The sequence below is a fragment of the Podarcis gaigeae genome (assembly GCF_964106915.1).
Source record: "Podarcis gaigeae genome assembly, chromosome: 8".
Taxonomy (NCBI): Eukaryota; Metazoa; Chordata; class Lepidosauria; order Squamata; family Lacertidae; genus Podarcis; species Podarcis gaigeae.
The window spans coordinates 84586770-84603053 of NC_139684.1; the positions used below are offsets into that span (position 1 = coordinate 84586770).

Below are 16284 nucleotides of genomic sequence, written 5' to 3' on the forward strand. Positions count from 1 at the left end.
TATTATTATTATTATTATTATGGCTCAAAGGTGGGAGGCAGCATGATTTTGAATTCAAGTGGCTGGAGTGCTGGAGTGCTTCGGGTCTTGCTTGCAGGTTTTCCACTGACGCACTGAGAAGAGGATGCTGGCCAGGGGCCACATTCCTTTCTGGGTAGCCATCTGAGAGCCATATGTCAGTGGTGGGCGGGGCCAGGGGCAAAAGTGGGCGGAGCAATGAATGTACATTTTACCTTCGTACAGTAGGCCAGTTCCTGCAAACACTCACAGAGCCTTCACTCTCCTTCATCACCAAGAAGCGTTATCAGAGTTCTAGACACATTGTGGGCATGCAAAAGCACTCAAGGAAGATTTGCAGCCAGGCCAGTGCAGGGTGTGACCAGTGAGAGTCCCAAGGGCTGCATTGTGGCCCCTGGCGCGGAGTTCCCCGCCGGTGCGCCAGCCCCTTCCCCGGGGGACACCAATCCTGCAAAAGGGCCAGCGAAAAGGAGGAGATAGAGCAGGGGTCAGCAAATTTTTTCAGCAGGGGGCTAGTCCACTGTCCCTCAGACCTTGGGGGGGGGCGGACTATATTGGGGGGGGGATTAATTAATTCCTAGGCCCCACAAATAACCCAGAGATGCATTTTAAATAAAAGGGCACATTCTACTCATGCATTTTAAATAAAAGGGCACAGTAAAAACACACTGATTCCCGGACCGTCCGTGGGCCGGATTTAGAAGGTGATTGGGCCGGAACCGGCCCCCAGGCCTTAGGTTGCCTACCCATGCAATAGAGGAACCGATGTGATCTCTGTATACCCACCACAGGGCTTTAAAGGCCGCGGTGGAGCTCGCACAAGCCAATCGTGCATCAAATCAGGAAGCAGAACCCTGAGAAATTTATAAAGTGCCCTGACCACATTGCTGCTCTGACGCCCACACGCAGTGAGAGAGTCGCAGACTTTGCAAACCTCCGCCTTGGGGTGGCAGGGGGTGGGGTGGGGATTCACTGAACAATGGATGCCCAGGAAAGAGCTGCCCTAGACATTTCTACCCGAAACCCCCAAGACGACTTTGAACTTCTGTTGAGAGTTGGCGGAGGGACCTATGGAGAAGTCTATAAGGTAAGCAACCAAACTGCTGCTCCTTCCTGGAGAGACTGAATGGCTGAGGGCATCACACATTTGGGGCTACGACTTCCACAGCTGCACACTTCTCTGAAGTCTCTCAGCCCCACTCACCTCACAGGGTGTTTGTTGTGGGGAAGGAAGGGAAAGGAGAATGTTAACCGCTTTGAGACTCCTTCGGGTAGGGATAAAGCGGAATATCAAATCCAAACTCCTCCTCCTCTTCTTCTTCTTCTTCACACTAATTGACCAGCAAAAACAGGATTCCTCATAATATAATCTTAGATCTGGCAGGGAAAACCCACCTCTTCCTTTTGCATCAATTAAAATGCTCTATTTTATTCTTGGTTTCGTCCCCTGCCAGGTATATTTTGTGATATCTCTCTCTGCCACTCTTTGAAACATCCTGCGTTGCCAATCACTGGAGCTGTTTGAAATAGAAAAAGCATATTCGGCAATACAGCCGCATACTAATTGAACTGGGTTTGAGGACAAAAGAAATAAATATGAAGTAGGGTTCGCCTGTGGAACTCATAGCTGCATGATATTGGAAAAGCTGAGAAGTGGGTTGTCGGCCACAATTTCATCCCACAACTCCCCTAAAGACCTTGGGGAAACCTTGATCACTCCCTCCTTTTATCTTCACAGCAACATTGTGGTGTAGTTTAGCGCAGTCCTATGAATCTTTAGAAGTAACGACAACTGTGCTCAATTCTCTTATGCGTTCCTCCCAATATGTGCGCCATTGCCGTCCTAGTGTGTGTCATAGCTGAGTATGAATTCGTTGCTCTGTTGAGCGCTTCATCCGTCACACAATGCTGGTCTCTGTGCCCAAGGCACTGCCTGCTTTTTTAAAGCTGCGAGACAGGCTGCACTTCACGGGTTCAGCTTTCTGCCTCACTACTATGTTGGGAAAAGCTTCACCAGCCGCATTTCCACCTGCCGTGTTGTAGTTAAAGGCACAGGAACCCTGACTGGGAGAGAAGGCGCGTGGCAGTAGTCCTTCTGTCTGCCTTGGTAATTCTCTCCATGGAATATAAGAGAGGTAAATGCGAGGGACATTTATGGGATGGCGACTTTAAGTAAGAGATGGGGCTCCCTCTCCCTTGTCTTTTTTTTTAAAAACTAATTTTTATTGATTTTAACATATAAATTATAAAATGTACCACAAAACCTATAACTTATACAATCTTTTTAGACTTCCATCAGCACCTCTGATGATCCACCATTTTAACCACTTCTTATGCATTTCTTAACTTTATATTGCCTTTACATCTCTTAACAAATCATCCCTCCCCTTATCCATTTTTACAATACTTCTAATAATACTCCTCACAAAACTCCTTGCAAACCTACAAACGTCGTCTGATCTTCACAAATACTTTTCAAATAGTCCGTAAATTTACTCCAGTCTTCCGTGAATTTCTGGTCCCGCCGGTTTCGAATCCTTCCTGTTGGTTTATCTAGTTCTGCATAGTCCATTAACTTCATCCTCCATTCTTCAATCGTCGGTAATTCTTCTTGCTTCCATTTTTGTTGCTGCTGTTATTGCATATAAAAAGAGTTTACATTCCTTTCTATTTATATCACTCCCAACAATGCCCAATAAGAATGCTTCTGGTTTCTTTTTAAATGTATATTTCAACATTTTTTTCATCTCATTATATATCATCTCCCAGAAGCATTTCCCCTCCTCCCCTGTCAATGCGAAATCAGAAAAGGACAGGCAAAATGTTCAAGGGGTAGAGCAGCTCCCCTATGAGGCTAAGCAAATCAGTCTCTTAAGCTTAAGCCAAGAAAAAGTATTCTCTATAAGACTGAATATCAATATACGTATCAAGACTTTGAGATTAGACCACTGAAGAAGCCCGGAATACTATCTTGGGAGTGGGCTACCTGCAAGACCCAGTAAAAGGGCCCCATCGGGGGCGAACAGCAGCCTCTTGATCATAGCTGTCAATGTTTCCCTTTTTTAAAGGGAAATTCCCTTATTCCGAATAGGATTCCTCGCAAGAAAAGGGAAAAGCTGACAGCTATGCTCTTGGGCGAAACAGGTGCAAAACGCTGGCACCCTGTCGTATACAACTTTATTGTCTACAAATTCATTAACATCTAACTACAACTCCACTAGCATCTCTCGGTATCGTGAATAACCCCAAACCTACCTTTTGTTGGTATCTTCATGAACTTATCTAAAAGACTGAGTTAAGCATTTGAAAAATGTATTGAAACCAGACATTATAAGTTCATATTAGGTTGGGTGGTTCGCAAGTCTCTGTGGCTTTGTTTATGTTTTGTGTTTTTCTCTGAAGGTTGATAAAGTATGTATAATTATTGTTCTGTGCATATTAATTGCCAACGTGTTGCATGAGTCGCACTACCCCATGAGGCAAGGCTGCAGCATATGGGACTTCTCAGTGTAGGGGGAAAAAAGACAAGGAGGCGGCGATGCGATAGGAGTGTATAAAATTTGGCGCAGCATGGAAAAAGTGGACAGAGGTACAGTGGTACCTCGGGTTAAGTACTTAATTCGTTCCGGAGGTCCGTACTTAACCTGAAACTGTTCTTAACCTGAAGCACCACTTTAGCAAATGGGGCCTCCTGCTGCTGCCGTGCCGCCGGAGCACAATTTCTGTTCTCATCCTGAAGCAAAGTTCTTAACCTGAAGCACTATTTCTGGGTTAGCGGAGTCTGTAACCTGAAGCGTATGTAACCCACGGTACCACTGTAGTTTTTTCTCTCCTGTTGTCACACTAGAATTCGTGGGTGTTCAGTGAAGCTGAATGTTGTAAGATGGGCCATTGCAATTCGGCAGGCTCCAAATGAAGGACCATCTGGTCCTCTCAAGAGGCCAGATTTGGCCCTTGGGGACTCTAGTTCCTGACCTCTCCTGCTCCCTCCCCATTTCCAGCTCAAGGCTCAGCCTTAGAAGCTCCTTTCAGCAGTTGGAAAACATGATGGGTACATTTATTTCTTGGGCCGTAAGCCGCCATGATGGGACGTGGGTGGTGCTGTGGGTTAAACCACAGAGCCTAGGACTTGCTGATCAGAAGGTCGGCGGTTCGAATCCCTGCGATGGGGTGAGCTCCCATTGCTCAGTCCCTGCTCCTGCCAACCTAGCAGTTCGAAAGCACGTCAAAAGTGCAAGTAGATAAATAGGTACTGCTCTGGCGGGAAGGTAAACGGCGTTTCCGTGTGCTGCGTTTCTGGTTTGCTTAGTCATGCTGGCCACCCAGAAGCTGTACACCGGCTCCCTCGACCAATAAAGCGAGATGAGCGCTGCAACCCCAGAGTCGGCCACGACTGGACCTAATGGTCAGGGGTCCCTTGACCTTTTAAGCCGCCATGACAAGTATCAATGCAGAATAAGCACCTGGGACGCTTCTATAATTATTTGTTTCTATTGCTGGCAAATGGAAATTGAATTTTGGTTGGTTTTGACCGCAATAGGCTGTTTAAGATACCTCACAACTTATCTTCTTGTAAGCATCATGTTCACAGACACAAAATGTGAAAATGAACAGCGTTAGCAGAAGAACAAAGTATTGCTGTTGAAGAGAATGCTTTGGAACACATACTTTCCCTACCCCTTCCTGACACAGGTTTCCCCTGCACATCTGGTTTTAGTGGGTGGTTATTGTTGTTATTTTTAAATTATCTACGTTCATATTTTTGTCCCAAGTTGGGATTCACAGAGGCTTAGAGCACTTAAAGACAACATCATAAAATCCAAAGTAATAGAAACAAACTAGTTGAAACATGAATTGAGATTCTTCAGAACACATTTAGTACCAGCAATTAAAATCCAATTTGCCTTGATAGGGACCCAGTGATCAGCACAATCTGCACCTTAGTTTCCAAAGGTCTATCTGAGCATGAAGGCCTCAGCCTGTTGGGGGAAGGGTAACAAAGAGGGAGCCAATCTAAACTCTCTTGGGAGGGAATTTCATCGTATGGGAGCCACCACAGAAAAGGCTCTCTTGTGTCACTACGAACCACGCTTTTGGTGTTGATGGGAGGCAAAGAAGGTGCTCAGCCCAGGATCTTAGCATGCGGGCAGGTTTGTATAGGGAGATACGATACTCCAGGTAGCCTGGGCCCGATCCCCATCTAAGCCCCACCATCCACTCCTTCTTAAAAGGAGATTGCCTGCCTTCTGATACTACTGGTCTGAGAAGAATTACCGTATTTTTACCGTATAATGCCCACCATGTAGGACAGAATTCAACACAGAAAGGGTGTGGGGGCAGAGAAAGATACCGTATTTTTCGCCTTATAAGACGCACCAGACCACAAGACGCACCTAGTTTTTGGAGGAGGAAAACAAGTAAAAAAATATTCTGAATCTCAGAAGCCAGAACAGCAAGAGGGATCGCTGTGCAGTGAAAGCAGCAATCCCTCTTGTTGTTCTGGCTTCTGGGATAGCTGCGCAGCCTGCATTTGCTCCATAAGACGCACACACAATTCCCCTTACTTTTTAGGAGGGAAAAGGTGAGTCTTATAGAGCAAAAAATACGGTATAATGGAGAGTGAATAACTGGGGTGTGTTCGTACGTGGACGAACCCCATAGCTTTTCTGTGGCATCTACAAAAGCTGTTCTTCCTGGGAGGTGTTCCCAGGGAATGCTCAGAATGGCAGCAACTTCTGCAAATTGTACAGCGATAGGGGAGAAATTGGTTTCGGATCACATTTCCTGGTTCAGTTCCCGAAACAATATGCAAACTGAAACTCAGCTATACTTCAAAATTTGCATTTCAAAAAAATGTTCACGCACCAGGGGAAAGTGTGTCAAGAATTGAAGACATTAGTGAAAAGAACATAGGAAAAGACATTGTGTTGCGGGGGGGGGGGGCGCCCAACTAGTGGCAATAATAAAAATAATATTAATAGTAATAAATATTATTTGTACCCTGCCCTCCCCGGCTTGAGCCGGGTTCAGAGTGGCTAACATCATATAAGTGTTTATTAGGAGAAATTGGCACTAAAAAGCTGATTGATTTTTCATGAGGGCTCTTGATTAAAATTTGGAAACTGAGGCAGAATGAGATGAATGTAAGATCGGGGGGGGGGGGATAGAAACTGGGGGAAAATGAATGGACAGAAAGCACTTTGTACTTATTTTTGTCCCAAACAGTATTGTTGTTAATAAATTTGTGAGTAAGAATGGCTGCATGTACATACTAGACCTTTAAAGGACCCCTCCTCAAAAAAGGAATTCCAGGAATTGTAGTTTACCCCCTCGAAAGCTACAGCTCCCAGCACATTTACCCAACTAATTCTTATGTGTTTATTACAGTTACTTACTGCAGTTCCCAAGTTTCTTTGAGGAGGGGAATGGGTGAATCTGGCACATGTGTACAGTGGTACCTCGGGTTAAGGACTTAATTCATTCCAGAGGTCTGTTCTTAACCTGAAACAGTTCTTAACCTGAAGCACCACTTTAGCTAATGGGGCCTCCTGCTGCCGCCGCGCCACTGGAGCACAATTTCTGTTCTCATCCTGAAGCAAAGTTTTTAACCCGAGGTACTATTTCTGGGTTAGCGGAGTCTGTAACCTGAAGCGTATGTAACCTGAGGTACCACTGTACATAAATTTTAGAAAGGGGCAAGATTAGATGCAGGTGCACAAAGCATTTTTGTACAGTGGTACCTCGGGTTAAGAACTTAATTCGTTCCGGAGGTCCGTTCTTAACCTGAAACTGTTCTTAACCTGAAGCACATCACTTTAGCTAATGGGGCCTCCCGCTGCTGCCATGCCGCCACCATGCGATTTCTGTTCTCATCCTGAAGCAAAGTTCTTAACCCGAGGTACCATTTCTGGGTTAGCGGAGTCTGTAACCTGAAGCGCCTGTAACCTGAAACGTCCGTAACCCGAGGTACCACTGTACACAGCTTTAAGTTTCCCCTACAACACGCCTTGGTTGTTTCAAGGCATGGAAACACCCCTTTCTCCTCTGGTTTGCCAGTTTCTCCCTCCAAGGCCTCTTGGAGGAAGGGCAGCCTGTGTTGCAAGCCCACCTACCCACTTAGTGTAACAGCTCACATCCTGCTTGATACTATCAAAGGAGCTGAGCGCTGCAGCTGTATCCTCTGCCAAAATGTTTCAGCTTGTGCTCTCCTTCCTCTCTAACCAGTCTCCCGCTTTGAGCTGCGGGATGCAGGGCCCAAGCAAGGTGAGGCCACAGGAATTCACAATCGAGTCTCCTGCCTGTTTATAACAGTGTTTACATTGTACCGTATTTTTCGCTCTATAAGACGCACCAGACCACAAGACGCACCTAGTTTTTGGAGGAGGAAAACAAGAAAAAAAATATTCTGAATCTCAGAAGCCAGAACAGCAAGAGGGATCGCTGCACAGTGAAAGCAGCAATCCCTCTTGCTGTTCTGGCTTCTGGGATAGCTGCGCAGCCTGCATTCGCTCCATAAGACGCACACACATTTTCCCTTACTTTTTAGGAGGGAAAATGTGAGTCTTATAGAGCAAAAAATACGGTACTTCTCTTCCAAAGAGCTTCACGTGGCATGCATGCCTCTCTCCCATGCGCGTGCCTTTGTCGCACCCTGTTGGAGCCTCCTGCAACTGCGACGAATCCTGGCGGGCCTTGCGCAAAGCCGTTGGGTCTTTCGGAGGGTGCGATGGGTCCTCTTGGGTCTCGGCGCACCATGAGACGTCATGCACACTACACTCCACGTTAGGTCAACCGGTCAGGCACCCACAGTCAGAATTTTGTGGGTGCCTCAGCACCCAGGCCCCGCTCCCCGAGTTGGCGCCTATACCCTGGAGGCTGCTATAGTTGTTCCTTTGTCTGCAATTGCTATGCTTTGTTTGCTTAATAATAATTTACCGTACTTTTCGCTCTATAAGACGCACCAGATCACAAGACGCACCTAGTTTTTGGAGGAGGAAAACAAGAAAAAAAAATATGCTGAATATCAGAAGCCAGAACAGCAAGAGGGATCGCTGCGCAGTGAATACAGCAATCCCTCTTCCTGTTCTGGCTTCTGGGATAGCTGCGCAGCCTGCATTCGCTCCTTAAGACGCACACACATTTCTCCTTACTTTTTAGGAGGGGAAAAGTGAGAGCAAAAAATAGGGTATTATTTATACCCCTCCCATCTGGCTGAGTTTCCCCAGCCGCTCTGGGCGGCTCCCAATCGAATGTTAAAAACAATACAGCATAAAATATTAAAAATTTCCTTAAACAGGGCTGCCTTCAGAAGTCTTTAAAAAATAGGATAGCTGCTTATTTCCTTGACATCTGATGGGAGGGCGTTCCACAGGGTGGGCGCCGTTACAGTAGTACCTCTGGTTACATACTTAATTTGTTCCGGAGGTCTGTTCTTAACCTGAAACTGTTCTTAACCTGAAGCACCACTTTAGCTAATGGGGCCTCCTGCTGCCGCCGCACCGCCAGAGCACAATTTCTGTTCTTATCCTGAAGCAAAGTTCTTAACCCAAGGTAATATTTCTGGTTAGCGGAGTCTGTAACCTGAAGCGTATGTAACCTGAAGCATATGTAACCCGAGGTACCACTGTACCAAGAAGGACCTCTGTCTGGTTCCCTGTAACCTTACTTCTCGCAATGTGGGAACCGCTAGAAAGCCCTCGGCGCTGGATCTCAGTGTCCGGGCTGAATGATGCGGTGGAGACGCTCCTTCAGGTATACTGGGCTGTTGAGGGCTTTAAAGGTCAGCACCAACACTTTGAATTGTGCTCAGAAATGTACTGGGAGCAAATGTAGGTCTTTCAAGACCGGTGTTATATGGTCTCGGTGGCCACTCCCAGTCACCAGTCTAGCTGCCGCATTCTGGATTAATTACAGTTTCCGGGTCACCTTCAAAGGTAGCCCCACGTAGAGCGCATTGCAGTAGCCCAAGCGGGAGATAACTAGAGCATGTACCACTCTGACGAGACAGTCTGTGGGCAGATAGGGTCTCATCCTGCGAACCAGATGGAGCTGGCAGACAGCTGCCCTGGACACAGAATTGACTTGTGCCTCCATGGACAGCTGCGAGTCCAAAATGACTCCCAGGCTGTGCACCTGGTCCTTCAGGGGCACGGTTACCCCATTCAGGACCAGGGGGTCCCCTCCACCCGCCCGCCCCCTGTCCCCCCAAAACAGTACTTCTGTCTTGTCAGGATTCAACCTCATTCTGTTAGCCACCATCCATCCTCCAACCGCCTCCAGCCACTCACACAGGACCTTCACTGCCTTCACTGGTTCTGATTTAAAAGAGAGGTAGAGCTAGGTATCATCTCCATACTGATGTGCATCTGGATGATATCATTGCTGAACCCTTGTATTCCAAATATGCCCACCTGGCCACCCTTCCTGATTTGTGGCGACAATTTCGGGAGCAGAAGAAGAAGAGGAAGGAAAGGAAAACAGCATGTCAATCGATGTCAATAGAACCTAACTAATTGAGAGGGCAATCAAGGGACAATTTGCCCTCCAGCCACGCTGAACAGGAAGCAATAAAAGCGGCTGGAACTTTTCAAGGAGCAAACTTGTAATCAACGCTGCTGGGGTCTGCCCAAAAAATAGAGTTCTTACTATTTGCTTGTTGGAGAGGCTATAGGCTATAGGTTCCTGGCAGCCATTTCCCCTCCTGACATGATACAAATCAGTCCTGTGGTGAGCAGCTATACCCAGTAACAAGCTTGTTGTCCTGATAATTTCACAACTGCTGCTTGGTTGAACACATTATTTTTATCTTTCTTTTTTTAAGAAAACCATTTATACCTTCCTCAGATGCAGATCAGAATGGCGTGAAATAAAAACCCCCACAATAAAATTCAGCAGACACTATAACAAATACAGGAGATAATAGGGCCACTAAAATATCCAGGAAGGCTCAAAACTGATTTTAATAATAATAGCTCCCTGCATATTGACATCCGGCAGATGTCTTCATTACACCCTTTTCGGCTCCTGCTAAAAAATATTTTGTTTAGGTAGGCCTACCCAGGTATGTAGCATGTTGATATGTGGTTCCAGCGTATTATTGATTTTAATCGGTTTTTTAAACCTTCAAATAGCCGTTTTGTACTTGTCATTGATAATTTTGTGCCATTCTTTTTGCAAACTGCCTCTTCCCTAAAGAGAAGTCATAGGAAAAAGCCTGGCTTGTGTGTTTGCTGCTGTTACACAAATTTTAAGTGCACACACTCCATAGAAAACCAATCCTTCATTCTTCAAAAGATTGTCTTCCATAAACAAAGTTTCTGATTCTGTAAGTGACTGTGGAGGCCAATTCTGGATCTACACGTCCTTCCACAGTGGGGATATAGGTTTCTGGACGGGAGCTGATCACGGTGTGGATTTGCCAAGCGTGCCTTCCTCTTAGCATGTTTCTCCCTTTCGCCCTCAGTTCGAGCGTCTTCAAAACCGGTGACACCTTTGGTAAAGGCTGTTCTCCAATTGGAGCTCTCATATAAAAAAACACTGTGAAAATGTTTTAAAAAAAGTTTTGAAAAATACATCAAATTTGGCATAGCTCACTTTCGCCATCTGGTGCCACGTTCACGTACAGCACTTTGCAACACATTTAAAACATTTTGTTTGCAACTGTATAGCCGAGACCCTGGTCTCCAGCCATGTTTAGGCCTTTGCCCATCTTTTAAACACATTCTCCTTTCTGTATCTCCTCAGGCAAGGAACAAGGAGACAGGGAAACTGGCTGCTATCAAAATCGTAAAGATGGAAGCAGGTGAGCGAGGAAAACGACCAGCTACTTTTCGGTGCGCCGCCGTATCGTAAACTGAATGAGCCCTGAAATCCTTTCTCGCTGAGGAGTGCCAGAGCTAAGGGGAAGAGCCGCTCTATGCAGTTAAAGCAATATTCAACTTTTCCAGACCCGGGAGATGCATTTTTAACCCAAACATGCCTTTGGGGACCCATTTCTTAATCTTTTGCCTTTTTTAAAACACACACGCACACAAAATATTTTTTATTATAAGTTTTCAGATTTTACATTTCCACATTAACATCTTCCATTACACCCATACATTCAACGATTTCCCTCCTTCCCCTTCCAATGTTCTTTTAATTTGCCCATAATTCCTCCATATTCTTATATATCCATCTGAATCAATTCCCCCTCCACCCCATTTTACATTCCTTTTAGATAGGTTACACTGTTGAAATTACCTTAACACAGCCAGCGTTTTCAGCTGTGTACAATTCTTTTGCCATATATCTTGTACGGAGGTTGTGCTTCAGCTGCGACCGACCGTGGATCAGGCCCACTAGCGGGGAACGACCCATCACAATAATTACTATTTCTTTACATGGCAACCCCACAGCTGAAAACCGGCTATTTAAAGCACATTCAGCGCAATGTTTGAAGCACATTCTTCCCCTACAAATAATCCTGGGAACTGTAGTTCTGCCCCCGCACAGAGCTACAATTCCGAGCACACTTAAGAAACTGCAGTTCCCAGGACTCTGTGGGAGACGTTGGGTGCTAATAATAATAATAATAATAATAATAATAATAATAATAATGTCGCCCATCTGACTGGGTTGTCCCATCACGATAAAGCATCCAACATTAAGTTTTTTGAAGATGCTTTAAATGTATAGTGTGGTTCGCGACACCGTATGATGGGTGGAAGTCAGTCTCTAAAATAAAGTTGGCTTGGGAAAAAGGCTTGGGAAAAAGTCTGACCAGCTCATTTCAGAAGCATGAGTGCTCTTTCATTCACTGTGTATATATGCTCAAAAACCAAATATTTTTAATTATCGAGGGTGTTAACGGAGAAATCTGAGGGATCCCTTGGACAAAAAAACAAGGACACCAGCCAGGAATACCAGAGCAAAACAGCAGCCAGTAGGCTTGGTCTTGATTGAAGACTGTCGTGACAGGACTCCCACCTGCCACCAGGTGGAACAAGATGGAAGCCCCGAATAAAAGAGCCCCCAAACTTTTATTAGCTGCTCATCCCCATGTTACACCCCCCAAACTACATCACGGTTACATCATGAAAGGGGAGGTCTGGTGGCCGTAATCGGAGCATCCTGGACCCTGCCCCATGGTTCCCCTTGCCCTCCACCAAACACCCATCAAGTGTAACAAAAGAGATATTTACATTTCCCTGTTTCCCAGCCAAGTTAATCACACCCTTTTGTCTTCATCTGGGTTTGCTATTTCTGGAATGGCTACCTGTCTGGCACTCAGGTATCAGGATGCCAGGGATTATCACCCAGGCAGAGGGGCTGCTGAGCAGCTGAGCTCACATGTCTATATGAATTTCTGAAGTTTTCCCAGTGTTGTAAACCAAAATTGCCCTTTTCCCTTATGGGGTATCCAAGAGCCCATATAGAGTCCTTACATAGGTTCCCTATTGGTAGGAGAAAATAACAGAGGCCAACCAGAGAATATTGAGAATCAAAGCAGCTAGTAAGCCTGATCTTTATTGATCTGTTGCAACAGGGTGCTCCCCTCACATGCAGGAAAGGAGGAGGACCCAGAAAAATGGTGTGCAAGGCCTTATAAAGACTTTTGAAATTGCCACCCTGTAGATCAAGACCACCCCCAGAAACATCATATATACATCACAGAAGGGGTATAACCTAAGACCACCCCTCAGATACATCACACCTACATCACAGAAAAGGCGGTCTAAAACAGAAATTTGAATATTGTTTTTCTCCTGTTGTTGTTTATCTCCTGTCTGGCAGGTTACTTGATTGGATTGCCTGGGAAGCCTGGCCAGTCTTTTGTAATGATAAATACTTATTTCCTGGGCCAGGTCACAGGCTCACACCTTATTCATATCTTAAATGTGTCCTTAAGACAGGATTTGTGATGAAAGAGACAATGGGGAGGTTTCCCACTTTGACCTTGCAGAGAAAACATTTGCTCAGTTTAGGAATCAAAATGGTTCCAGGTTGGCCTTCCTGTGCTGATCTATGTACGTGCTTGGTTGGTACACTTATGAACATTTCCGTATATCTAAGACCATAAAATTCCTATCACACCAGTGAGCCAGTGCATAGAATGCGGCAGCTAGACTGGTGACTGGGGGCGGCCGCCGAGACCATATAACACCGGTCTTGAAAGACCTACATTGGCTCCCAGTACATTTCCGAGCACAATTCAAAGTGTTGGTGCTGACCTTTAAAGCCCTAAACGGCCTCAGCCCAGTATACCTGAAGGAGCGTCTAGACCCCCATTGTTCTGCCCGGACACTGAGGTCCAGCGCCGAGGGCCTTCTGGCGGTTCCCTCATTGCGAGAAGCAAAGCTGCAGGGAACCAGGCAGAGGGCCTTCTCGGTGGTGGCGCCCGCCCTGTGGAACGCCCTCCCATCAGATGTCAAAGAGATAAACAACTACCTGACATTCAGAAGACATCTGAAGGCAGCCCTGTTCAGGGAAGTTTTTAACGTGTGATATTTTACTGTATTTTTGGTTTCTATGGAAGCCGCCCAGAGTGGCTGGGGAGGCCCAGCCAGATGGGCAGGGTATAAATAATAAATTATTATCATTATTATTATTATTATTATTATTATTACAGATGCACTTATCAGTGAATTCTTACATTTGGTATCGTGCAGCAAAGGCCCTTGGAATAGATAGGAAGAAACTGCGATGAAGTGTTTTGTGGGGACAAATCACAAAAGTCACAAAAGCGATTGTGCTGGTTTTGGTAGTGGGCTGCATGTGCATGATATCTGCTGGAGGGGCAACACCCCCCCAACCTATACATAAATTCCTGCAACAAGGGGAGGGGGAAAACACCAAATTTGATGGACTCAGGTTTGTATGAAGCTTTTTGGCCCAACTCCATCAGGTTGGCCCAAGAATGCCCAGGTGAGGCTTCCTGAGATTTTGTTGAGAAGCCTGGCCAGCTCTCTCAGGGGAGATTCAAATCTCCTTTCTGGAATGTTCCGCTTCCTTTTTATTTATTTATAAAAATGATTAAATAAATCTCTAGTCTTGTTACTTGCAGAGAAGCAAGCAGGCTGTATTCTGCAAAATGGCTGACCAAGGAGCAGGCCACTCCAGGCCTTCCTTGTGCTAAATATGTTGCATTCATTCTTAATATTATTATATAATAATAATTGTGGAGAGAAGCTAAACCCTTTCGTCCCTCGCTGTGATCCCAACCCTCCCAGAGGGAAAATTCTTGTAATTTCCCCACGTCAAGACGAACCATGTTACTTTTATGTAACATATATTTTGGGTGGGATATGCATTTATTCTGAATAGCCTCTATATCTGTTCTTGTTGGGGAACGCAACCTATAAAAGATGGAAACAGCTTTTTTAAAAATCCCCACCATGTATGCTATCAGAAGCTTCAAAGGCCGAATAGAAAAAGCAGTATATTTTGGAATAAGAAGTTGCAAGGTCATGTCCGCCTTTATGTATTCTTTCTTTTTCTTTTCTTTTCCTGTGATGGAAATTTCTATTTCTGTTTTTGTTTTTGTGTGTCCTCACCCCTCTGGGCATGCACGCTTTGCAACGATTTCCTCTTTTCAATTCTATTTTTCTTTAAATAAATAAAAACAAGAACATCCTTCCTTTGGAGAGAACACTCCAGAAGTGTGAGGCAAATTGGATCACTTCTGTAAATAACTGCTTTCCTAGCACTTTTCCACCTCCTTCAATGCTGAGGTTTGATTTTCTTGGAAATTTGGAAGCCACATGGCAGCAGAAGAGAGGAGAGGGCAGATTAAGGTTAGAGGCTGCCAGCTGCCGACTTTTTATTGTTGTTGTTCGCAGCTCACACCCACATTTCTTTGGGAAATGCTGCAAAAGAGCGAATTTATTTTGTCGCAGCTGCCGTGCCAGTGCCGGATTTACATATAAGCTAAACAAGCTATAGCTTAGGGCCCCCAAAAAATTTAAACAAAAAAAAAAACCCCTGGATGTACATTTCCAGAATATAAGATAAAAAAGAAATAAAATAAAACCTACATACAGCAACAGTGTTTTGTATTGTGTAGGTTCCTATGATGTAAGTCATGGGCCCCGCTTGCTAGCCTGTTCCCTAAAATATCACGGGTTTCCTCCTTTCTATATATAGGGTGCCTTCATTCTGCATGGACTGGTTGCATGGCAACATGCGCAAATGGCTTGAGATACCTATGAGGTCCATAAATTACCAGTACATTTCTGAGCACAATTCAAAGTGTTGGTGCTGACCTTTAAAGCCCTAAACGGCCTCAGTCCAGTATACCTGAAGGAGTGTCTCCACCCCCATCGTTCAGCCCGGACACTGAGGTCCAGCACTGATGGCCTTCTGGCGGTTCCCTCATTGCGAGAAGTGAGGGTACAGGGAACCAGGCAGAGGGCCGTCTCGGTGGTGGCGCCCGCCCTGTGGAACACCCTGCCACCAGATGTCAAAGAGAAAAACAACTACCTGACATTTAGAAGACATCTGAAGGCAACCCTGTTTAGGGAAGCTTTTAATGTTTAATAGGTTATTGTATTTTAGTGTTTTGTTGGAAGCCGCCCAGAGTGGCTGGGGAAACCCAGCCAGATGGGCGGGCTAGGAATAATAAATTATTATTATTAAGCATATATTCAACACAAAAAAGCAGTGACAATTTGTTGTTCACAAAGGATAGCTGGACATATAAAGGGCCCCATTACCTTCAGTAGCTTAGGGCCTCATCAAACGGATTTCAGCCATGACGTTAATTGTGTGGCTGAAATCAACATGCAGGGCTTTGACGAAATGGAAAAATAAAGCCCAGCAGCCACGAGAGGAGCACAAAGTGAAGGGGAAGAATGTAACCTTTCCTCTCTTGGTTGCGGACCCAGCGAAAATCCCCCCAAGCTGTGACAATCGCCCACGGCAGTTGTGTTCCTTGGGGGCGGAGGTGGAGAGCTGTGGCTTCTATTTACCGTAAAACAACAACAGCCCTGCCTCTTACGTGCATTCATTCAATTAAGCTGCGTGTGCACCATGCAGGAATGCAGGAATCTCAGCTAAAGAACCCCTGGCAGACAGCCCCCTGACTTCTGATTGAAAAGTCCACCGCTTTCCGAGGGAGTCGGTTCCACTGTCCCTGTTCATGATGCTGAAGGGCATTTAAAGCAGGAGAATAGGGGATCGTTATTACTTAGGCCAGAGATGGCCAAACATGGCCCTCCAGATGTTTTGGGACTACAACTCCCAACATCCCTAGGTAACAGGACCAGTGGTCAGGGATGATGGGAGTTG

At 45.5% G+C, this 16284-nt stretch overlaps 1 protein-coding gene across 2 annotated transcripts in view; it reads left to right on the plus strand.

Annotated features, from left to right (window-relative positions):
- The first annotated feature begins 734 nt into the window (after positions 1-734).
- Positions 735-16284, plus strand: part of MAP4K1 (mitogen-activated protein kinase kinase kinase kinase 1) — a 72579-nt gene continuing 57029 nt past the window's right edge. Inside the window, exons 1-2 of one of the 2 annotated variants that reach the window (XM_083753751.1) lie at positions 735-1105; positions 10762-10819. In XM_083753751.1, the coding sequence (XP_083609877.1) occupies positions 998-1105; positions 10762-10819 (166 nt within the window). In that variant the 5' untranslated portion in view covers positions 735-997. The remainder of the gene's footprint in view (positions 1106-10761; positions 10820-16284) is intronic. The other variant, XM_083753750.1, reaches the window with a different exon arrangement.